The sequence below is a fragment of the Podarcis liolepis genome (assembly GCF_965112155.1).
Source record: "Podarcis liolepis genome assembly, chromosome: 8".
Taxonomy (NCBI): domain Eukaryota; kingdom Metazoa; phylum Chordata; class Lepidosauria; order Squamata; family Lacertidae; genus Podarcis; species Podarcis liolepis.
Genome location: NC_139560.1, coordinates 81,152,021 through 81,177,203, shown reverse-complemented (window position 1 = coordinate 81,177,203; position 25,183 = coordinate 81,152,021). Strand labels below are relative to the sequence as shown.

The window sequence follows — 25,183 nt, the reverse complement described above, 5'->3', positions numbered from 1 at the left end:
CACAACTGTCTGATTTAACTCTGCAGGATCAGAGTGCAATGTATCACATAGTATAGATCAGGACGGCAATCACAAAGCATAGATGTTTCTGAATAGTCAAGATGTCCCGTGAGATTCCCTCTCTTTGCAGTGAAACATAGCGAAGAGAAATGAGGCAACACATTTTGAGGAATGAAAACAGCCAGATGCGGCTGTTTATGGAAGAGTGCCATGGAAGACTTAGAAAACAAACTGTTTGTTAAGGATTCTGGCAGCAACGGAAGACAAGGAAGTATCTCTCTGGTCATAAAAAAAACAGAACCAGACCCAGGCAGTGGTGCTTCTCCCAGTGTGGGCAGTGTGTACAAGAACAAAACAAAAAGTACCAGGATGCCATAGGTAGGGCCAAAAAAATAATAATACCTGAATCGACACTCCTATTTCAACTTTGTGTGCCTATATAATATTCAAAGAAAAACTTGGAAAACACACACCTCTTCAATAGTTTCATCTTGTGGTGTAGCAGCACTGTCATCGGAGTCCTTCTGAGAGCCGGTATCAGCGCTTTTGCGAACTTCGCCTCTCTTCTTATGCTTGTGGGCCAGTTTCTTGACATGCCCATCTGCCTTTCCACTGCTAAGTCGCCTCACTGGGCTGGTGAGCCATTTCCTCAGGGTGTTACCCGGGCGCTTTGGACCTGGGGAACTCTGTGCCCCAATCATATGGGGCTGGAGTGATGTCACCGACGCAGGAGGGCTGGCATCATTGCTGGAAACGGAAAGGGAATCTGAAAAAGAGAAGGGAATGGAATGATCAGTGGAAGATCTATCAGCAACCACGCCCGTTGGGTAGACTTGAGTTCATGTGAGGAACAGCGAGAGCCACGGGTAACAACTGCAACGTCGAAGCCGCTTTCTGTAATTTATCCAAATGCAAGGAAACTGGCGTGAACTCAACCTTGGTCACTGTGCAACACCATATTGCTATTTGTTGTCGTACGCATGGATCAGACACAAGACTCAGTTATAGGCACTATGATATGTCAGCTGTTGTACGGAGGGTTCCCTGCTGCAACCATGTGAGCCAGCTGGATTACAGGAGGGGTTTCCATGCCAGAACTGCTGGCTCCCAGGTAGATATAATGTCAGTGTGGGGACTCTGTACAACAACGACCCAGTCTGAGGTAGTAATATTGTGACATGAACTCCACCCAAGCACAACCAGCAACCGTGCTGTACAGCACATGCATATAAACTGGCATTACTAGTAGCTGATATTGATTAGCCAAGTCTCTCTCCCCTCCGCCTCACAAAAAATGCAAGCTATATTTCTCCTTTTCCTTTTGCACAGTTATTTTCTAATTCTAGCATTAGGCAGGCTCTCACCCTATGCTTTTTAGATTCCTGCTAAAACCCTTCTTTGTTTGTTTCAACAAGGCTACCCAGACACATAATGTAGTTTATATATGCTTTGCCTTAGTATTCGACAATCGTGCCTGATTTTCAATGAATATTGGTGTGTAAACTTAAGTGTACAGTGGTACCTCAGCTTACAAACACTTTGGGTTACAAACTCCGCTAACCTGGAAATAGTACCTCGGGTTAAGAACTTTACCTCAGGATGAGAACAGAAATTGTGCGGCGGCGGCACGGCAGCAGGTCCCATTATCTAAAGTGGTACCTCAGGTTAAGAACGGTTTCAGGTTAAGAACGGACCTCCGGAACGAATTGAGTTCGTAACCAGAGGTACCACTGTGTTCTACATGGGGTGAAAATAATGCTGTACAATGGATTGGGACAGATGTGCAACCAACCTCCAAAATGCCTAGTATCTGAATTACAATTTACAGGGATAAAACACTACCTTATTTTAGGCCTCCTCGTTACTGAGGTTGTTAACCCAGGTCTGGGTTGCATTATGTTAGACTGCTGGTTGGGGCTCATGCGACTGAATGCTTCTCTATTAAACCCTGCCCCGCAAAACCACAAAAACTTCCCTGGATCTGATTACCAGATGAGGCAGACAAGTTCTAGCCTAGCTTTTTATACCTGTCACTTCCACATGGGGCACAAAATTGCTGCTGCTTTTGTGTATTCTGAACTCAACAATTAAAATTCTGTACTCAGGACTCACACAACTTGGGCAAACTGAGCGCAACTGCATAACTTATCTTACACAATTCATTTTGCCCTTTCACAATTATTCTGAAATTATAAACTATGCAGCCCTTATCTTCACATTCATAAGGGGCAGAAGCTGCAAGGAGCGGAGGGACGCTCCCTTTCCTACGGAACTGAATTGCGCGCCAATATCGCGTTCTATGAGTTTTTATTCATTGCCGTATTAATTTTGCCCTCACCATTCTAGGTCGTGGTGCACGTAGCAAAAAACGAACAATAACTCCGAAGTAAAGCATATAGAACATTACACAGACATAAAACCTCAAAAACAGCCTAAAAAGCAGTGAGTGGACAAAAACCAGTAATATCCCTTCAGGGCCAAACCTCATCTCTGCCTAAAGGCCTGGACTAAGACATCTTCACATGTCAAAGGGATGTCAGCAGGGGGCAATTTAGCACATAGAGCCCTGGTACCGTTTGAGGGAATTATCTCTTTTTTTTTTTTGCATGTGTGGGTGTGTGGATAGTGGTGTTACATTATATTGTAAAAAAATGCCCCTCAGTTATTATATAAAACTTGCTAAGAAACCGATTAGTTACTGCGTTTGCATCCATTTTAATGTCCTGTGAATTTTTAAGAAGATGTCCACCCACTAGTCCCCCAGATCTTCCATTAACAAGATGATAAATATTTATCCCACTTGTTAAGTCTATGAATGTAACTCACATTTCTCCAAGGCTAGTCAAGGGTATTGTCCAAGTTCATAAAACTAATCATAAATACAGACACCAGATGAGCCTTTGGGACTCGCTTTTATCAAATATCTCAAGTGTGCACTTTTGTTTAGACTAGCCACAAACCCTCCAAGGGATAATTTACTACATTCTCCACAAGCTCGAAGTACAGCTCCATATGTACCTCTGCTAATGGAGGTCGGAGTTCAGGCAAAGTCCATTTAATACAACAAAACAAAGGAACTGAAGAGAAAGCAGAATAGATGGAAATCAAAATTTTACAGCCAAGTACTCATTCTAAACCCAAAGTCAAGGAATCAGACCTTGTTTATCTGTATGACAATTTATGTGGGTAACGTTCAAGGAATCGCTCCTAAAGCCAAAATCACATATAGTCAAAACCGATTGGGTTCAATGGTGGGTGGGATTGCCAAAGTCATTTTTCCGGGAATCCTACACCCTTTCTAGTTTTTTGCCATGCGCGTAAATGTGGATGCGTACAAGTTAAATGCACTAAAGTTGCAGGCTCACTGTATGTGTGTAAAATCCCCTTAATCATGCCCTGTTGTTTGGTGAAAGAAAGGCATCTGCCTCAGATTTTCCTGTTGAGCTCCAGACAACTTAATAATATTTAAGACGTGGCCAGAGGCAACGAAAAACCCATTTCCTCCCATGAAACAGATATATTTAATTTTCCTCTGCCAAACAAAACACACATCCAAGTGCCCCTTTCTTTAACTGAAATGTGCGCTTCATATAGGGTAGAGCTGACGCTTGCTACTACACAATTATGCTCGACTGTATGTCCACTTAGGATCAATACTGGGAGAGACAATTTGGTGTCCAGAGATGAAATACCTGCTTTCTAAATCTACCTGTGCAAAAGCACCTTCTCTCTCTCTTTCCTCTGTTTGCTATTTCCAGCATAATGTACAAAACTCCTCAGGTGGTATGCAACTTGGGTTCGCTGGACTGGTCATGTTGTGTGGATGCCTGATGATTGTCTTCCAAAGCAACTACTGTATTCCAAACTTAAAAATGGAAAGTGTAATGCTGGTGGTCAACAAAAGTGGTTTAAAAACTTACTCTCAAGGCAAATCTTTAAAAATGTGGTCTAAGCACCGACAACTGGGAATCACTGGCTTGCGAGAGCTCCAGTTGGAGAACAGCCTTTACCAAAGGTGTCATGGGCTTTGAAGATACCGTATTTTTCGTCCCATAGGACGCTTTGTCCCATAGGACGCACCTAGTTTTTTTGGGGGGAAATAAAGGAATTTCCCCCCCATTATTCCCCCCCAAAACCAGGTCGGGGAACCCGAACCAGGTCGAGGAACAGCGGGATGGCGGCGCTGCGCCTCCTTGCTGTCCCCCGAGCTTGTGGGGCTGGCCGATGTCTGTCTGGCGCGCAGGGCGCTCTGCTTCAGGGTGCCCATCACGCTGGGCGGCAGGCTGCTATCCACAGCGTGGGGAGCCCTGTGGGGAACTCCTGCAGGGCTCCAAGACGCTGCGGATGTCTGCTGGGCGCGAGGGGCACTCTGCTTCAGGGCGGCTCTCACGCCGGGCGGCAGGCTGCTATCCGCAGCGTGGGGAGCCCTGCGGGGAACTCCCGTAGGCTCCAACACGCTGCAGATGTCTGCCCGGCGCAAGGGGCGCTCTGCTTCAGGGCGTCCCTCGCGCCAGACGGCAGGCTGCTATCCGCAGCCTAGACAGCCCTGCGGGAAGTCCCGCAGGGCTGCCTAGGCTGCGGATGTCTTCCTGAAGCCTGGGGAGCGAGAGGGGTCGGTGCGCACTGACCCCTCTCGCTCTCCAAGCTTCAGCGAAAGCCTGCATTCGCCCCATAGGACGCACCCAGATTTCCCCTTCATTTTTGGAGGGGAAAAGGTGTGTCCTATAGGGCTAAAAATACGGTACTCAAACCCAGGATGCAAGGGAGAAACGTGCTAAGAGGAAGGTATGCTTGGCAAATCCACACTGTGATCAACTCCCGCCTGGAAACCAATGTCCCCACTGTGGAAGGATGTGTGGATCCAGAATTGGCCTCCACAGTCACTTATGGACTCATTGCTAAAACCGTGTTTACGGAAGACTATCTTACTCGGCTACGAGTTATCGCCGAAGAAGAAGAAGAAGAAGAAGAAGAAGAAGACCAGACACACTGGAATTAATGAATGCTCCACAGTGTAACAATTTCTTGGAAGGCCTCACTTGCATGTGTTCAATTACATATATGGAGCTTCAAGGTTCTTTTTTTACTCCCCCCAGATGCTTTCTATGTAGTAATGTCATGCATTCATGTGACATATGTTTACGGACACATTTTATTATATACTTGTCAGAGAATAGGGCCGTAAATGTACTTCTCTGAGAAAGGTTTCCTATTATGCGACAGCAGCAGTCATCACCTTCAGCTAAGCACATGGATGACAAATTATGGAGATTTTAAAAAATACCTCTATGTAAGTCTGTACTTGTCTAAAGTCAGATAACCCTAAACGTTACAACAACAGCAATCAAAATAATGAAACCATTACAGTATTCATAGAAAGCTGCCCTTCTATTTCTGGTGCCTAAGGTAGTGAATCTACATTCCTGAGTGACTGACTAGTGATGTGTTGTTTTTTTCATGACAAAAAAAACAGAGTTTCAACAGGCTTTCTCAGATGAACAGAGCTAGCCCCTGTTCCCAGTTCTTGCTATTTAGACCACCATCCAGCAGGGGGGAAAATAATAATCAAATATCTGTATCTAAGAGTACAGATACAGGTACAAAAGGCTGTTCTGTTCTAGGTAATCAGTGGAAATGGCCACTGTGCCATTTTATGAAAAGGAATATTTTACTATGAATCACTATGTGGAAGCCCTTTCATTTTCGCTGTTGACATAATGAGGATCATTTGTTCCTTTTTAACAGCAATAGTCTTGCGAGTTGAGAGCATACATTAAATAGGGCTTGTGTCACTTTGCTGCCTCTCATACAACACGCTCGTGTGGAGTATCAGAGAAAAACTGGACTGACACCAAGAAGGCTTTTCTGCTAGGAATCCTCCTCAGGGGCCTTTGCAAATCAAGATATCTGAACTTAATCTAACATACGCTGTTATGCTATGTGGTTATAATCCTGCACTGACCTCCTTGGAGAAAGGGTGGGATGCAAATGTAGGAAACGAAGCAGTTGGCTTAGAGACAGTAAGTTCCATAATTAAGAGAGCCGTGCGTGTTCCTTGCTGGGTTTCAATGGGATTGAGCCCACAATGTAAAGCAACACATTGTAACCAGACTATGCACACCAGTGTAAAAGACTCTACTGACCACAGGCTAACCTGTTTGGAAATGTTACAGTTCAACATCAAATTAGTTCCCCAAGGGCATGTTCCACTTGCCTGCCCTGCTGTCAATCAAGCCCACCTGTATGTTCTTGCATAGTAATACAGCTATTATAGTTCACAAAAAGCATCTAGCATATTCTCAGGCCCCCATCTGTGACATGCAGAATGTTACTGGCAAACCTTACATGACCATAGCAAAAATTACAGACAGCATATATAAAGTGCTTTGAAAATTCGTGTGTGTGTGTGTGAGAGAGAGAGAGAGATTAAGCACACAAGAAGTTATGCATATAGATTACCTGTAGGGAAGGGAAACCAATGAAAGTTGTGGTTACAACCGAGTCCCTCACAGTCAAACTGTGTTGGAAAGAGTGTTGGAAAGAGTCCAACTTGAAGTCATTTCCTTTCTTGTTTATATGGGAAGCAGGCCATTTCCCAACTCATATGAAATTGCTCTTTTTCTGGTCAAGTCATAATAATACTAAATTGAAGGTTTGACTTGAACACCGGAGGCGTTTGCTTCTCTACCTCATTGCAGCATTTTCTCTCCTTCCCATGGTTACGGACACCTTTTGAATAGCTCAGATGGTTAGAGTGAGGTGTTGATAGCGCCAAGGTTGCAGGTTCGATCCCAGGTGGAACAGCTGCGTATTCCTGCATTGCAGGTGGCTGAACTAGATGATCATCAGGGTTCCTTCCAACTCCCATGCTTCTATGACAAAATGTGCTGTAGTAAATAGTGTGTTGTGATGGGCATAGAGACCTAGGTTAGAATTCTTATTCATGTTCACTGTATGGTCTTGGCCACATCACTGTCTCTTAGCCTAACCTACCTTGCAGACAAAATTGAGTATATGAGAGAGAGAAAGAGAATGAGTATGGAAGCTGACGTGGCCTCCTTGAAGTAGAATTAAAGAATCTAACAAAATAAAGCAACAAGCCATCATTTAAGCAGCACAAAATTCTTATTGGGGCACGCCATGATTTGGGGAATCTCATTAGTACAAGCTTATTCTATGTTTTTCTCCTGACTTAAGGAGCTCGGTTGTGGCAAAACTTACTCACATCTGTACCCTACATATTCCAAGGGCTCAAGGGCCAAGGCAGTGCTCCCTACGCATGCAGACAGATGGACAGTTTTCATTAGACCTTCCAGGGCCTATCATAATTTCCAGCCTACTTATGTGAAGAAAAGGACACTAAAGACTGATTGAAAGCTAACATGAAATCTAACATATCCATGGCTATTAGCAAAGGTGGCTAAATTGATTTGCAGATATACTGTACCTCCGAGTACCAGATGCTGAGGTCAAACAAGAGATAGTCAAGTCCAGCTTAAGTGTTTCTCAGGCGTGTTAGAAAGTATACAACTGTTGTGCTAAGTGGATCTTTGGTATGGGTCCTCCAAGCAAGGAAAATATTATGCTATAAGATTCAACAAAAGCCCAAGGATAAAAGCTTTTTTTTTTTTTAAAAAAGGGGGCCTTAATTTCAACTTAGCATTCCACTCAAGGCAGACATAAAAGCAGAAGTGTCCAATTCCTCCACGGTATGCTTTCTAAAAGCCAGATGTGACACATATGCTACTACTGAGACAGTGGGTTGTGTATCCCCTCGAGGCATAATTTATGGCCAACAGAGCACGCTATCGACATAAGAAGCATGGAGCACTCCACATGTCAATGGCCAAGGAAGGATAACTGAAGCTGGCAAATGGACGGGGAAGGTGCAACAACAAGGAAGGGCCATTTCACACATTACACAAAGCAAATCCTGGTTTGCTATTGTGACTAAACACAACCAAGAGTCATAACCAATATTGTTTCCTCAACTAGCATAGCCGTTTGATGCTCATTTCCCATCGTGTAACATTTTTGCTACACATTTTCAGTGGACGGTTCTTATTGACACTTAAAATATGGTGAATGAACAGATCTGACAGCTAAAAACCCAATCTGGTGCCCTCCAAATATTTTAGATCAGGGGTGGCCAACTTTCAAGAGACTGCGATCTAATTTCAGAATTAAAAACTGGCAGTGATCTACCCCTATTTTTTTGGGTTCAGCTCAAAGTTGTTGAGATTTCCTTAGGGAGGAGAAAAGCCCCATTTTTAGGGGTTAACTTTTTTTGGGGGGGGGAGTTAAAGGCAAGGGTCAAAGGGGGTAAAGTCACTCACAAAAAGATTGCTATGGATCAAAACAGCTGCACAGAGAAAGCTCCCATCTTCCTTTCCAGAGATCATACAACAATGGAGGGCAGGGCAGGAGTCAGTTTTAGTGACGCTAAGGAAAGGGAACCAGAGATGGACCGCGATCTACCAAAACCTCTCGGGGATCTGCCAGTAGATTGCGACCGAACTGTTGGACATCCCTGTTTTAGACTACAGCTGCCATCAGCAGTGTTGGCTGGTGGAGAACATCTGTCCTGCACGATCTAAGAGGAAGCCACTCAGAGTCTGGTCTCCATTGCTTGGGAACAAGGGCAAGTGCCAAGGAAAACAGACTACTGCCCCCTGCTGGATCTCTGGTATGCTGCTCTGCATCTGAGCATGGGCATTGCATTTGCCTGCTGACTGCCCTAAACCCGGAAACAGGCATTAACAGCATTCAACCTACATTTACCACCTTTGTCCTGCCCAACAGTGAAGCCAAGCAAGGACACAGTACAACTGGGCAAGGAGAATGGGAAAACCATACATATTAATATGTTGTACAGTGACTGCCATGTCCCAAACATGTACTTTTATGAGCTCTTAACCAAAGAGGAAACGGGACTCAAATCTCCTTTCCCCTCCAAAGAGGATGCTTTCCAAACTACAAAAGGAAAAGTATCATTCATGTTGTTAGTAGCCAAGAACAAAGGATTCCATCATCACTGAATCAGGCATCACTTTATGTGATGCAGTTAATAGAGCCAACTTTAGCCCTCTCTCTAGATTAAAACCGGAGGTTTCGGATTTATACGGATATTACTTAAGGGCTTTCTTCTGGCAAAAAAAACCCATCACTGTGCTGTGGGGCTTGTTTTAGCATGAGTGCCAAGAGTTCCATGTTTCAACCAATATATTTTTGTGGTACGGCTGGTTTTCTGCACTTCCAAGATCATGACAAGTTCTGATTAAAACACAGTGTTCTGAAAGGGGGGGGGGGGAAGCTCTGCAGCTTTTGCCACTGAATTGTTTCTTAGCTCCTTTTGCTCCAAATCTCAATGAAAATGATGAATCAGTTGATGAAATAAAGCCGCTGCTAGGTGCATGAAATATCCATTTTTAACAACAACAACAACATTAACAACAACATGCCACTGCTCCTCTCTGCACCCCAAAGGATAAACACAAGTCAAAAGCATCACCACTTTTCTTCAACTTCAGTTACCCATGTTTTAAAGTTGCTTTAAAGGTATATCTATAAAAGTATCTTGGATTCAAGAAGTGTGCAGGCAAAAAGCCTGTGCAATCGTCATATAGGTACTTGAGAGACCCAGCTTTAGTTGCAACCCTTCACTGGCTTGGTTCGCACATAGAGCTAAACCATGGGTTGATTAAACTATGATTTATTTTAAAATTGTTAATGTGATCATCCAACTTTTACCCAATGGTTTAACTACGGCTTATTTAATGCCAACAAACCACAATACGAAGTCATGGTTTGTTGTTGCCTAATGAACTATGCTTTAACTATGGCATGGTATTATGTGTGAAGCCAGCAATTTACCCACCTCAGACACTCATCAAGCTACAAAGGCAGAAGCAAAGAGTAGTTGGAAAGAAAACAAACTGTGGAGAAACAAGCTATTGGGTTGTTTGAGCAGCTGCAGAAAAACTTGTGGTTTGTTAAACAAACCATGGCTTAGTATTATGTGTGAACTATGGCACAGAGTGAATGCACTGCAGAAAACTTTGATTCACTGCTATGCAATGTGTGTAATGTTCCTTAGAGAGTATGAAGTAAAATCACAGTTGCACAGCAAATAGCTCCAGCACCAAAACCTCACCAATTTTCATAGGAATTCTGCAGCAAACATGTTTCATAGCTAGGGCATTCTCAAACAGTGTGTTAACACTGCCAGAGGGGCTGAAATAATATCTTGAAAAATTAAGGTACTACACTAGATGCACCCAACACTTTATATCGTCCAAAGCATTGAGCCAACATCTCTGTCCCAATATATCGTCTTGAAAGAGGCAAAGCCATATACCAGGATTTCCTGGTATTCACAGCTGATGAGTGCAGGGCAATTGCAGAACCATCACTACAGCCTAGAAGTCACAAGACAAAGGGGAAAAGCAAGATGACAGGAGGCAATATTAATGGCTATTATGCATTTGCAATGATGATGTCTACCCATTTTTCTGGGATTTATCAAGAGTATGAAATTCTCTATTTCCAAGTGTCAAGGGCACCACCAATTTTCATCTAGAAAACGAAAAGTCAAAACTGTACCCCAGGTATCTAAGTTAAGGAATCACCAAGGTAGGGAGTGATAAATTATAAATATCCTTCTACTATGTGTACAAAGAAGATTATATTATATTCCTCTTGGGGTGTATGGGATGTTAGGGAAGGGCTATTACTTTCAGTGGGGAACATGTGCTCCTTTGTCTCTTGAAACAGATGGATACCAACATATTCCTCTTCCCTTCAGAGCTTCATGCAACTTGCAAGCAATGCATAAACTTTGATGGGATGCAAAGCTATAAGACTGTTAGGAAAGCATTCCCCCCCTCCCATTATCTTATGGAACATTGTTTTAATAGCAAAAGTATTGAGAAGCTGTGGGTTAAGTAAATAAATCCCCAATGTATTTAATGGGGTTCAAAGCCAGCACCTTCCTCCATATGGATTTTGCTTAACAAAGACTTACAATTCTCTGCGTATGAAAATAAGAGAGAGAGAGAGCAGGGCATAACTAAAAATGCTTCGCAGGCAAGTTCATGATCATGTAATAATACAATGTTGGCTTATTAACACATGCATTTAGTAATGCATAACATACAATAGAAAAAAATGTCTTTGCCTGATGAATTAGTAATTAAGATTTGAAGGCTCTTTAGGAATTATGCAAGTATATGTTTTTCCCCTTTCCTGAGACATTACGAGAAATGATAGAACAAAAGTATCCACTTCAAAACCAATGGGGAATGTTAAGGACCAACATATTCACAAACATACTTATTCTGGAGTAGTCATAGTGAAGTCACCGGGACTAATCCGGAGGAAGTGGTTTGAAGGCTATGACTAAGATTCATAGAAAGATTCATGAAAGAGCTAGGCAGGTGAACAGCTGGGTTTAGATGTCTAATGGGATGGCTCTTTGGGGTTCATCAGAGACCTTTTCAGCCCCAAGAAATTTGGCTTCTTGGTTGCCATCAAATTTTGAGAGGTTCAGCTTCTCAAATCAGCTTTGTAGCACTGAGAGTTGCCACAGAGCTGCTTCCCAATCTGTAATGCAAAAAGCCCCATGCTATAGAGGCAGCGCATTGTCCCACTGCTTATGGGTCAAAGCTAGACCCTTAAAAAGACACCCCTATTTAGAAGTTCAGCTTAGCTGGATCTAGGAAGTGAAACTCTGAGAGATGACGCTTTAATATGTTTCTCTCATACCTTTTCATGCACCCTCAACATTCCCATGCCAAGTTGTTATTAGCTCTGACAACCCCCTCCAGTTTTTCCACCTTTAATGGCCTTCAGAAAGGAGCTTCCAGCTAGTTCACACATACATGAACATAATGTGACCATCTGACGCAGAACACATAAACTGAATGCATAGAAAAGCAGTGGGTTTGACTTGCAATGCAAATGGTGTTTGATTTGCGATGGCTCAAATCCTATGCGAGTTCCCATTTTTTTTTATTACCACCAAGTTATGAACCTAACATGCACGAATTAGCCCTACAATACATTAGGGAGAACTGATATTTAAAAGGAGCAAGTGGGTGGCAAGAAAACGATGGGGGTCTCTCACCTTATTGTGGTTTAAAGCTCTTTGGAAGAATTCGAACCTCAGACCACATCCATCACAGGCAGAAATTGTGCCCCTAAACTCAAGTTAACAAAAGCCCATTCAGGAGCAAATCGCTATTTCCTTAGACACCCTCCTCCCCTCTCCATGGGCACACGTGAAAATAGGGGTTTTTTGCTTTTAAAAAAAGACCTTCAAGTTCGTTAAAAGGGAGATTTCAACTGGAACTTCCTGTTTATGAGTTGTGCACAAAAGAACGCTTGAGAGACGGTCCCCACTGAGAGAAGGTAGGAAACACAGGCCTGCAGTGCATTAGCCGAGAGACATGCCTCTCCTCAGCACCCAGATGTGCTCTGTTCCAGGGGAGATTTTGCAGCCCATTGTTCTGGCCGACTCTGGCGAGGGTCTACAGCAACACATTTAACAACTTCCATCTGTGCCACAAAGGCTAGGACTACGCACTTCTTTCAGAACTGGCACGCATCCAAGAGTTACACCACCCTGCAAGCTACACTGGATACTTTACTGCATTCCAGCCTTCACCCTCTTTTCCTGAGCGCCCTTTCCCAGCAACCGCTTCACGGTAACACTATCCCTCAAGTAGAAACGGAGAGATATATTACATGCACGCACCATCGTGATACTGGATGTGAATGTTAAAAAAAAAAAAAAGTACTTAGCGAGGAAAGCTCGTGTGTTCCATTTGAGCCATAAATCTTACCTGAAGTACAGCCGGAATCAATTACGGCAACAAATCCTGAGCACAAATATGAGAGCCCTACGTGAGCAACACCTAACCCCACTCTTTTTCAGCCTCTCTATGTAGCAGCTGAAGGGACACGGGTGGTGCTGTGGGTTAAACCACAGAGCCTAGGACTTGCCGATCAGAAGGTCGGCGGTTTGAATCCCTGCAACGGGGTGAGCTCCTGTTGCTCGATCCTTGCTCCCGCCAACCTAGCAGTTCGAAAGCACGTCAAAGTGCAAGTAGATAAATAGGTACCACTCCGGCGGGAAGGTAAACGGCGTTTCCGTGCGCTGCTCTGGTTCGCCAGAAACGGTTTATTTCTGCTGGCCACATGACCCAGAAGCTGTACACCGTCTCCCTCGGCCAATAAAGCGAGATGAGCGCCATAACCCCAGAGTCGGTCACGACTGGACCTAGTGGTCAGGGGTCCCTTTACCTTTTATGTAGCAGCTACAAGCTCTCTCTGCAGGGCGATAAAACGCACACAACAGGAAGCAGTGCCCCCACAGAAAGGGATACACATGCCCCAGTCCAGATTACGGAATCACAGATTTGTAGAATTGGACGGGACCAGGGAGGTTCGCCTAGTCCGACCCCCTGCAATGCAGGAACCTTCCACCCAACGTGGGACTCGAACCCACCACCCCGAGATTACGAGTCTCATGCTTGTGGATCTTAAAGACTTGTGAGACCTGTTTCTTTTACTGATTTTATACTGTTCTCTGCATTTGGATCGTGGGGATCAGATGCGCTGAATCTGTGGTACAGCTCCCTGAAAACGATAGTCCCACGTGGACATGTCTTGCAGTGCTTGGCAATACTCAGTGTGTGCAGTCTCATGGCAAGAATGGAGCATTTCCTGCTCTGGAAAGCATAAGGCAGCCCAGGCTTACTTTCACGGGGCTCCATTTGCGTATGTTCGATTAGGGTGAATAGGATTTTGTAATAACTAAAAGGCAAAGCTAACGGAACCCTCCTCCCACTATTTCCTGTTACGCTACAGAATGCATTAACATGTCTCATGTTTCTTTCGGTTTCCATCCATACTGTTCCATGTCACCTTTGAAATTTACCAGTGAAACATGGCTTCGTATGATCTGTTAAGGAAGTAGGAAGGTATGCCTCTGGTTATTTGAAAATAAAAATCAAGTGTGTCCATTACACAATCCAATATACAGTGGACGCTTGGGTTGCTAACATAATCCGTGCGGGATGCACATTCGCAACTCGCAGCGGCGCGTCTGCGCACACACGGGTTGCGATTCAGTGCTTCTGCGCATGCACAAAGCGCGATTTAGCTCTTCTGCGCATGCGCGACCTCCGAAACCTGGAAGTAACCCGCTGCGGTACTTCCGGGTTTCAGAGCGTCCATAACCTGAAAAAACACAACCTGAAGCGTCTCTAACTCGAGGTATGACTGTACATTTCCACTGCTGCCTACAGTGGGGGGCAAAATCTATTATTATTATTTATTTATTAAATTTGTATACAGCCCTTCATCCATAGATATCAAGAGTGGTTCACAACATAAAATTACAATATTAAAACCCGAAACCCAAGCTAAGAAGCTGTTGCTTTTGAGATAGCTAGTAGTGTTTTAAAAATATGTTTTTGTTTGACTCTAACCTCTCCCTGTTACATTTCCCTAAAGAATCTTACATTGGGGCAGAAAATGCGGTAACAGTTTCTCTTCTCATTCTTCCTGGGAGAGGACTTTCTCTGTAACAACTTGTTGACTGTTTTGTTTTTAAGGCATTGTGATGTAGTAACACAAAGGATTTTAATCTAGATTTTAAAGCATGTATGAATTTTAATACTCAAAGAAAAAGTTTGGTGGGAAAGCATGCTTGCTGCCCCGCTGCAGCCAACATCCCAGTACTGCAAAGTGTGATATAGCAATTATAGATGTCTGGAGGAGAATCATATTGAAAAGGCTCTGTCTATTTTAAATAGAAGTAACCATATATCAAAGAGGAGGCTGAATCTTACAAATTTCAGTTCTTATTTACAGACATGCAAAATGTACAACGGTAATTAATGAGGTTTTGGTTTATACAATATCACAGTTATTTCTGCTGACTTGCCCCCAGAACATCCTCTATAGGAGTTAACAATGTGAAGAGTTCTACACAGACCAAAAGGAAACAGGGAAAAACCCAGAATGGACTGCACAACACCCAGGAACTGTAGAGACTTCCTGCCAGGTGATTCAGCTCATTGGAATGCAAGCCATTTGCTAGCCATTTTTAACTTGAGGCGTAAGTGGGAAAACATTAGGATGGCCTTGGAAATATTGATTTCTGCACTAAAATGTGCAGTAATGATTAATAAAGTGGGGAGGCTTTGACAGACCTCGAAAAGAGGAAAAATGAATAAGCCTAAATGCCAATGCATGGAAGTAATAGTTTCAATTAATTTTTAGATAGTCATCAGAATGCATAGTGCATTGGCCACAAACATGAGCTTGAGATAATCAGATTCTTGCATGAAAGCAAAATTCTCTTATAATGCATTTCTGCCTCATGTTTTCCCTCTTAGGTTGCTCACAGATCCAGTATGCTTTTAAAAATGTGCCATCTAGCCAGGTGCACTTACTTCCTGCTGCTTGTGCCCAGCGTGAGCATGCTCTATGAGCCTAAGCTGGCAAATGCAATGCACAACTGAATGTGCTTTATCTACCTGGTTTGGTACAGCATCTATCCGAACGACACTGCAGGCTGTGGCATCTGAGAAACATTCCTGCTAAGTAACGCATCTGGGAGGTTGTCAGATGTTCCTCAGAGATGTTTACGCTATCTTTGGAGCTGGAATTTATCATGAACAGCACAGTGAGATCTACAGACTTTTCAAAAGGCACAAGAACTCTTCCACTACGAAGAACATGAAAGGTACACAGTTCCATGCTGTTTCCAATTCATTTCAGACATTTGTCACACATCAGCCGTACCTTGCAGTAATTTTTCCACAGTTGAAACTCCTCCAGCCCAGATGCATGCCCCAGGTTCAGTCTACCCAAACTGTTCCTAATTCACTTTGAGCTTGCAATCCTAACTGGTAAGCAGTTGTGAAGCCAGAGGGATTTGATTCTGAGTAAGTTATAAACCACAGAGCCTAGGGCTTGCCAATCAGAAGGTCGGCGGTTCGAATCCTCATGATGGGGTGAACTCCCGTTGCTCAGTCCCTGCTCCTGCCAACCTAGCAGTTCAAAAGCACATCAAAGTGCAAGCAGATAAATAGGTACCACTCTGGTGGGAAGGTAAACAGCATTTCCGTGCGCTGCTCTGGTTCGCCAGAAGCGGCTTAGTCATGCTGGCCACATGACCCGGAAGCTGTACGCCGGCTCCCTCAGCCAATAAAGCGAGATGAGCGCCGCAACCCCAGAGTCTGCCACGACTGGACCTAATGGTCAGGGGTCCCTTTACCTTTAAGTTATAAACAGGATCAGGCTGCACATGAACATTAGAATGCCTTAGATCCTTAGAATGCCAGTTACTGCATTTAGATTACATTCAAGATAAGTAGGGAACATAAAGATCCAGATACATTTTAATCAACCTCTATGACAATGGGTTTCAACAGTCTCTAGTGCAAATCCTTGTAATTTCTATTCATCAAGCAAGTTTCAAGTATCCCATTCCTTTCACCCAAAGAAACACAGACCTTTAAAATTTATTACCATGGTTAGATTTAAGTTAATGGCTGCTCATGCGGGCAGACTAAACAACGCCACGGAAGAAGATAAAACTTGTTTTGGAACAGATAATGACATCTGATAATATTGAGAGCCAATCAACCCATTTGTTGGATGACTGGTCTGGTACAACAGGCAAACAGAAAAATCTGATCCCTGATAGGTTTGTGTATCTTTGTAATAGTGTATAGAAGACACACAGTTAGCATTGATGTATTAATAGACCGCCTCCTTTTTGATTCCTGACTTGCCTGATCATATTTAATTGGAAATGTTTAATTTGTAGATGTCTGAATCTTTTCCCCCCCTTGCTGAAGAAGGTTTTCAAAAATTTGCATAAGATAAATGACATTTTAGATCATGCATCTCTCCCTGTCCCCCGCATCAACCTTCATTTCATGCAAATGGAAAGTGGCTTCTTTCTGCTACGGATAAATATTCTTAGGTAGACCATTGGACAGGAACAGCTATGCTACTCTTCCCCGTTCTGGCTTGCAAATCCCCATTTCCACCCCCCCACCCCCCTGTCTCCCTTTATAGCAATTTAGGAATGGAAAGAATAGCATCACTGTGCTTGTACCTTCTAGAAATAAGAGTCTGATAGAAGGTATTTGAAGTACATTTGCTCTCCCCTTTGCTGGTATTAAACCCACAGCATGCTATACTGTTCACCTAAACACATCTGCTTCTGAAAAGGAGAGGAAGAAACCCTTTGCCCTCCTCCCGCCCAAACCAATATTTGCCTGCCATCTGTACCTAAGTCCAGGATCCAGTATTTGCAGCTGCCCGGCTGCCCATTTCCACAGTACGGTGAATGAAGAGATTCCAGGGTGTCAATTTGCTCTACTCCGTTTGACATGGCAAACTGTTAGCTTGCTGCAAAACTCCTGCAGAGGATTTCCACACACTGTGCTCTCCTCCTTCTCCTCCTCCTTCCCTCTGAGAACTCCTTAGCTAAGAACTGAGAGCAGAATAACAGTTCTTTTAAAGCCCCTTGTCGTAGCTTCAAGGCAGCGACTCCCTTCAGGGGATGCTCTCCTCTGACTCACTTGCACAGCGCAGCTCCAGATTTTAGGCTCACACGTGGGAATAGCCAGATGCGATGGCTTACCCTCTACCGTAACTAGCCTAACTGAAGTTCAAGAAAAATTCTTGGCTCCACCGACAACTAGCTCATTCGTTCCCTCTGAGAGGCTGGAGTGCAATTCAGCGAGCAGAAAGGACCGTGGATGGTTAATTTCACGGTGCAAAAGCAAGGGACCAGCCCATCCAGCAGTAAGGCCTTCTTCTAGTCAAGCTAATAAAAAGCACATTGCTGTATCATGAACTTAAGCTCGAAAATCATGAGTTAGGCATTCTTTTCCAATGCTACCTTAATTTTCAACTTATGGCTATCCCAATCATAAACACCAGAAGCTACTTGCCCAAAGGGAGAGAGAAAATGCCACGACATATCACCGTTTTGTGTGTGTGTGTGATTGGTTAGTGTAAATTCTCACATATATTTTTTGGCTATTTCGATTCTAGTGAATGTTTAGAACTGAGGGGGGAAATGGTTCCACACCACTTTATGATACAGAAATGATTCTACCATTCCTTGGGAACTTTTCCTATACTAGCGAAGGTCTCTTCAAATATTATGAGAAAGCCTGTATGTGCACTGTCAAATATAGCATCACATACATATGCGTTTCTGTGTGTATATGTGGAATATCTGTGTGGGAAGACAGTGGCCAATAGGAGGTGCTATTTTTAAGCTCTACCTTCTTAAACAGGATGCAGCCATTAGCAACTATATATTTACAGAAGTATCACAAAACTTTTGTTGAAGACATATTTTCATCTTAGTTTGAGTGTCATAATGGCTAGAAAGTATTATCACTGTGCAACTCCTGTAGCCAATGTGATTGATGTTCTTTTTGCAATTTAATTGTTTAGGCCTTCTTTTATAAATTACAGCAAAGAAATCCTTCCCCACACCAGCTGCTTTGGGGGAAGAAGGAAGGCAGAGTCTTCCCTTCTAAAGTAACTGTATTGGACAATGGGGGTCAGAGACAACAGCCCCTTTGGTCCAAACCAGGGGTCAGCAACTTTTCTCAGCTGTGGGCCGGTCCACCGTCCCTCAGACCATGTGGTGGGCCAGACTATATTTTGAAAATAAATAAACGAATTCCTATGCCCCACAAATAACCCAGAGGTGCATTTTAAATAAAAGCACAAATTCTACTCATGTAAAAACACGCTGAAACCCGGACCGTCCATGGGCTGGATTGAGAAGGCGATTGGGCCGCATCCGACCCCTGGGCCTTAGGTTGCCTACCCCTGGTCCAATCTATACAACAAACACTTTGCCAACATGCAGTAAACCTGACTCACTCTATGGCAAGAAGGAGCTGGTAATTGAGAGGAGGTCGCACCAAGGCCTTTCTCCGTTCCTTGGCCCTTCCACCTTGCCAAGAAAACATGGTTTGCCAGCAAAACCCACCTTTTCTTCTTTTATTGTAAGACATAGTCGTAGGACGTTCTCTAGATTATTATGCCCATGAAAGCCACATGAAATTGCAGAATCTAATTTTCCAAGTATGGCCCCTCCTGCACCCTTCCCAATTAACGCTGGTTGTGTAAGAAAGCTTAGGTGGGTGGTTACGTTTTATAAAGGCTCCAAAGACTCCTTATTTATGCAGCCCCTTCAGTGCTAAAACATTGGCTTAGTAGTTGTTGTCCCTCTGCCTGCTTTTAAGTTCCTGCTTTCATTGATTTTTTGATGTATGTTACTGTGAATACTGCTCCTCATTTTTGAGAATTTTATATTGAAGAGAATACGGGATTAATAGATGGAGCATTTGGTGCGGGAGGGGGAGGGAGGCTCCATGCCACTCTACTGAACTACTGAGCAAATTTCTCTCTGTTACGCACTTTACAATAATTCCCTCGTCTTATAAATCACAATTTGTCATTTTGGCAAAATGCAACTTGGAAATCATGCTGCATTGCTCAAACTCACAGGACGCAAGGCCACCCAATCCCAAAAGTCAAAAGGTCCAACATAAGGCCGCAACTGTTCAATGCTTGGATTAAAACGCAAGTTACACAAATTACCAGGAATTTTATTTACAGTACACATTTCCTGTAAGGAGAGAGGCAGGGAGTGCTTGCTCATGAACTCAGCAGCAAAGAATCATTCCATCCTGCCAGTTTCATCTTTGTTCTCCGCCCTTAACTACCTTGGACTCAGCCAAAAAAGCTGCACAATCTTCCCCAACAAGAAAGCTTCGGTAAATCATTCTGGGGTCAATACTTTCTGGGTAAACACAATGTGACTTTATAACAAATTCTGGACAGAGTTCTTCTTGCCTTTACTGTACAATGTGCCTACAGTTTCAGCACTACCAGCACAGCTGCACCCAGTAGGGTTTGGGTTTCTTAGGTTATAAACACAAAGATTGCCCTGTTCATTGAATTCTCGCGGTTCCTTCTACCCCCCAGATTTTTTTAAAAAGCCAGTTTGCAAAGGAACTGAATGACTAGAAAACTGTTTCTTTTGGAAAATATCTAGGGTATTATTTCATGTAGTTTCGCATCCTTGCAAACAAAAGCAATTTTTTTTACTGGGTCAGCCAGATGCTGACCCAATTTGAGTGCAAATGGCCCAAAGGCCTTTTCTTCCAAGTGCTCAATAATTCACTGCATCTCCACCCCACACACCCCCTGCCTGCAAGACACAGCCAACAGCTCTGCTTTCTTTACAGTATCCTATTAAAGGCCTTTTTGAAATTGATGGGAGATGGCCTGAAAGGCTCAGGAATTGCTTCAAGGTGGTCAAAAAGACTGCATAAAGAATTCTGCCTTCTAACTTTTGTTGTTCGTGAAAAAGAAGTGACTACTCAAATGTGGACTGTTAAATGAAGCCACAGCTGGAACAAGGAACATTCAGGTGTGGCAAATGCGTCTCAGCTTCTAGTTCGCCTGACTTTACAAATCTTGCCAAAACTGATGCAAGTGAATGAGACATTAGCACAATGGGAGATAAAAAAAACAACCCTGAGCAAGACATCAGAATGTCCACATTTATGACTAACTAGGATTTCATTTAACCCATTCACGTTCTCTGCGGAGCTCCAAAATTGAGCGGTGAAAGTGTGGCAATTCACAACTAAGCAATTAATTAGCCAACTAATTGGAAGCAAAATCCTGAGCTTCTGAATATGCATGCCTTAGAACACTTACTGGCAAAATTATGACTCAAGCATACAGATCCCCAACTCTGCTTTAATTTTTCAAGGCACTGTCAAGGAAATACAGAATAAACCAACATAGATAATACCTAAATCCTTTTGCCTTACCAAATGATTCAGTTATGTTTTATGGTAAATGCTGGCCAGGAATAAGCTTACTTATGTTACTGAAACCCCAAAAGTTGCAAGAGATTTGCAACACCATTTGCCCAAGACTCAGAATCACTAAAACTGAACTGCTTGCCATTTTTCTGCAAGTTTGTTATGGATTTTTTAAATTTATGTTTAGAAGACACTCAGGTGCTATCATGGAAGTCCTCTTAATCCATAAAAGCCCTTAAACGCTATATCACAAACTGCTTTTCAAAGTCCTGATAACATCAGAAACAGTTTGTCATGCGGCCTAGTGGCATGTGGAATTAGTTGCACTCCCAATGAAAGACTGGCCACAATGTTCAAAACAGCCCTGTGGACAAACACGGAAACAAGAAGTCCCAAACAGCTGCAAAATAAATTCACTAAGCTATCTTGAGAAATGCAGCATATATCACCTAAATTACTTTAAGAAGCAAGAACAATCTAATGGAGGGCAAGCACACAAACACCTTCTCTCTGCAGCTGAACAATTTATTGTTCTTCTATAGTGACTGTGGTTCCTACACCTTAATAACTCTTTTTATATTGTATTGCTATGTCCTTTTGTCAGTTGCCTTGAAAGCCTAGTGCAGAAGGACAAGGTATAAACCTGATAAGAAATACATTGACATAGTTGACTTAAAACAGGATATCATAAGATAATCAAGTTCTTCAAGGCCTGAGAGGCAGTTGTTTATCATGGGCTGGCATATCAACCGTGATTTTTAGGAATACCAGTCAATTCAGTTGCTGTTGCTACATCATCAGAATCTGGTGGCCCTGACGCCCGCTGATTTCAGAACATTCTCTGCTAATGTTGAAATGACTTTTTCGAATTTAGCAAGAGACAGAAGCAAATGTAGCCATCCTGTCACATACACAACCTGATTTCACTCCATCAACACATCTGGCTGCATGGTCAAGTGTCGTCCAGGAACTCCAACCAATTGTATATTTAATGTGTGTGTAGTTGGCCCAGTGTTCACACAAAGCCTTTTACTGAGAGCTATTAAAAACCAATACTGTACAGAAATATGCCCCCAGCAATATGACAGTTTGCGTATTTTGGTTGATGAAGAACAAGTGAGCAGAATAAACAAAGCCTAGCATACTGGTGTTTTAACCATCCTAAGGTTTAGCTGTAAAATTACTCCAAGGTTTTCTTTGTAATAATAACATTATCAATAATAAGCATTCAAAGATGTGAGCATTCAAAGCACTTCATAAACTCTCAGTAAACTTTCCAACAGTCCTTAAAGTATTATCCACAGATTGCAGGCGAGGTTCAGAGTTATTGGCTTACTGAAGGATACTCAGGCCAGAGACAAGATTAAAACCTGGGTGTTCTTGGTTCACAGCTCAGTCGCTTAGCAGATAGGCTGCAAACACCATCTTAAATATATGCTAAGGTTTATTTCCCCCCGGGGAAAATTCTTAACAATTGCAACTTAATAAGTTGTTCCATGATTTGGAACCAGAGAAAACATACAAAGCTAAGTATCTAAAACCAGTTTACTTTACTATGTATTCTACTCTGCAAGCTCTTCCTAGTGCATGTAAGAAAGTTGTGGTGGTGAGACTCTTGAAGGCTGCAGTCTCTCTCCAGGGCAAACTGTTATGAAGAGTCTGACAAATACATTAAACAGAACACCGAGACAGTTCTGAGTACACGGATGTCTTATACCAATTAAGTATGGAACAAACGGCTCAGACTTTAACAAGCAGTTTGTGCTGGGTAAGTCTGTTTTACAAGTACATACAATATATCTTTTGGCTTGTTCTAAACACACGGCGCTCCCCTCAAACTTCTCTAACTCCCTCGGACTGTCAAGCACGAGATTGTCATGCGCAAGGGTCCACAAATATCACGCTGGTGTTAACAGCCATTATTTGTGGGCGTTATTTACCCAGCCCCTTCAAGTTCTTCACTGCATTCAAGGTGGGAGTATCTCTCTCACACTTTGTGCTGACCTCAGGAGAAAAGCAATATAAATCTCTTTTACCACTCCCACTCCTTTCTCCAAAGACCAGTGCGAACCTTGGCCCCTTGCTCAGCTTCCAAAGTTTTCTCTGGGCGACGTGGATGTTGAGGAGTTGGGGCTGCGCTCTCTCGCTCCTGGCACACTGACCTGGCTTTTACCAGGTCATGTCAAACCTTGCACCTTGGTGAGAATGCATGGGCTCCTGGAGAAGAACTCACAGCTGATTTTCTCCTTTCTGGTCCTTTTGGCTACTATGCCAAAGTTTGGCTTAGCATGTCAACGAAATCAGGGCTTGTTACCCACCCTCCTCACTAGCCACAGGGTTTAACTCAACCCAGATCTTGGTTATATAGCTCACGGCTAGAGAGGAGAGAGCTTAACCACCAGGCTCAGTTTGGATGACAGGCTATGCTAAACCTTGGCTTGGTTCAATATGGCTTGGCAGCAAAAAGGAGACGGGAGCTCACATACGCATGCAGTCTTGTTAAGCCAAGGTCTGGCCAGTGTGTTGTGCGGGCAAACCTGTGAATAGACCCTTTCCCTTTCCTCCGCAATTCACAGGGGGAAACTGGGAGAGGGGATCTTACCAGCTGTCGGAGGGATCTCGATTTGTAGAGCCTAGTCATTTAGCTATATGGCAATACACGCTTTTACATTTGGGAGTTGTGTGGAACTATTGCAATTTTTTGAGAAGCCACGTGGTACGTCCCGCAGTTCTTCAACCACTCCGATAGGGCTGTTCAACAAGCACAGCCAAATTACCACCCATATTTTATCTGCCACACCCATGGAGCTGTTGGAATACTCAGTGTGGACAACAATTATGTGAAGCTCCACTTTAATGTCACAACCCAAAGTCTACAAAACGTGGTGCACAGAGTCTCATCATACATGTGCAGGGCTGCACCTATGATCTTTTTCTTTTACTTCTTTATTCTTTCTTTGTTCTTTTTTTCTTTTTTTCTGATACCTTATCTTTCATTCCACTGCTTTATTGTGAATAGCATTTTATAGAGGTATAAATAACTGTAAGTATGAAAAGAGACAAAATATTCTCTAATTTTTTTCCCTTGGTTAGATATATCTTCTTTTTCTTTTGTATTTTCTTTTGTTGTGAATATGTATGTTTTCTAATTTGTACTTAATAAAAATATTCTAAAATCTAAAAAAAAAAATACATGTGCAGGGCTGAGGTGGCGGTCATTTAACAGGCATGAACCCCTGTAACTCCTAAGCAGTGCACCAATTTCCAAAGACCCCCTCAGAGCACTGATAAACAAAACTTGGAGAAATATAAGGGCAGACGACTTCCAAGTCCTGGTTCTCCTACCTTTGTGGTTGAAGATGCCCTCCATCTCCATGCTGCTTCGAGAGTGCGCAATGCAGAGAGACCCACAGGGTACAAGTCCTTCCGCAGCTGGGGAACGGTCGGTGGTTCGTACTAGGCACCAATCAGGCTTATCGTGTGGCCGCTCTAGAACCTCCACTGTCTGACCACGGCGGATTGTCAGCTCATTGCTGTTGCATGCCGTGAAATCGTGGATGACCACAGTCAACTCACACCCACCAGACAGCTGCAGAAGAAGCCAACAAAACAGAGAAATGTTTAGTATCGTAGAATTCTGGTGGGGATCCCACATCAATATATTTTCAGTATTTCTTACAATGGTCCTAAAACAAGCAGGGGCAAAAAAGCAATTCTCAGCCACGTTCTAACACATTGCAAGGAAAGTGATTTTACTGTGCCAGTTTTTTTAAACCGGTTGGTGTCATTTCTGAACTCTGAAAGGCACAGGCGATTTTGTGAGGAAAATGTATTTGGTCATTAAGGACACTGATAGGCCATGCTAAGGAAAAGTGTAAGAAGCTATCTGCTACGGAGTCACTTTTTTTAAAAAAAAAGTTGGGTCAATTTCTCCCTTCCTTTCCACACTCTGTGTGACACAACTTTATTCAGGATGTCTGCAATTCTCTCAGAGCTTTCCCATGACCATTGCCTGCCAGCCTTGCTTCCTAAATCCTAGTTCTGGAAGAGGGAGAGGGGAGGTAAAGAGAAGCCTTATGTTTCTCATAATGAAGTAAAATAAATCAGCATGAACCCGTCAAGACACAGGCAGGAATTAATCATACTGCTCCTACTTAAGTCTCTCTGGACAGTCTCTACTCAAGTTATGAGGTGCACACTTTCAGAAACAAGCTGCCTTCTCGCTTGTTAAATGTGAGCTGGGGTGCCCTTTCCCACCTCAGCCCTACTTCTCTTATATATTTGCTCTC

General features: G+C 43.2%; 1 protein-coding gene across 7 annotated transcripts in view; it reads right to left on the bottom strand.

Moving 5' to 3' along the window:
* Window positions 1-25,183, bottom strand: part of TRIO (trio Rho guanine nucleotide exchange factor) — a 268,574-nt gene that overhangs the window by 47,201 nt on the left and 196,190 nt on the right. For all 7 annotated transcript variants that reach the window (XR_014529571.1, XM_083518908.1, XM_083518913.1 and 4 more), the window contains exons 34-35: window positions 24,240-24,483; window positions 474-766 (exon numbers count right to left, since the gene is read on the bottom strand). Coding sequence is in view for 6 of the 7 variants with exons in the window: in XM_083518908.1 (XP_083375034.1) it covers window positions 474-766; window positions 24,240-24,483 (537 nt within the window). In the remaining variant the exon portion in view is untranslated. The remainder of the gene's footprint in view (window positions 1-473; window positions 767-24,239; window positions 24,484-25,183) is intronic.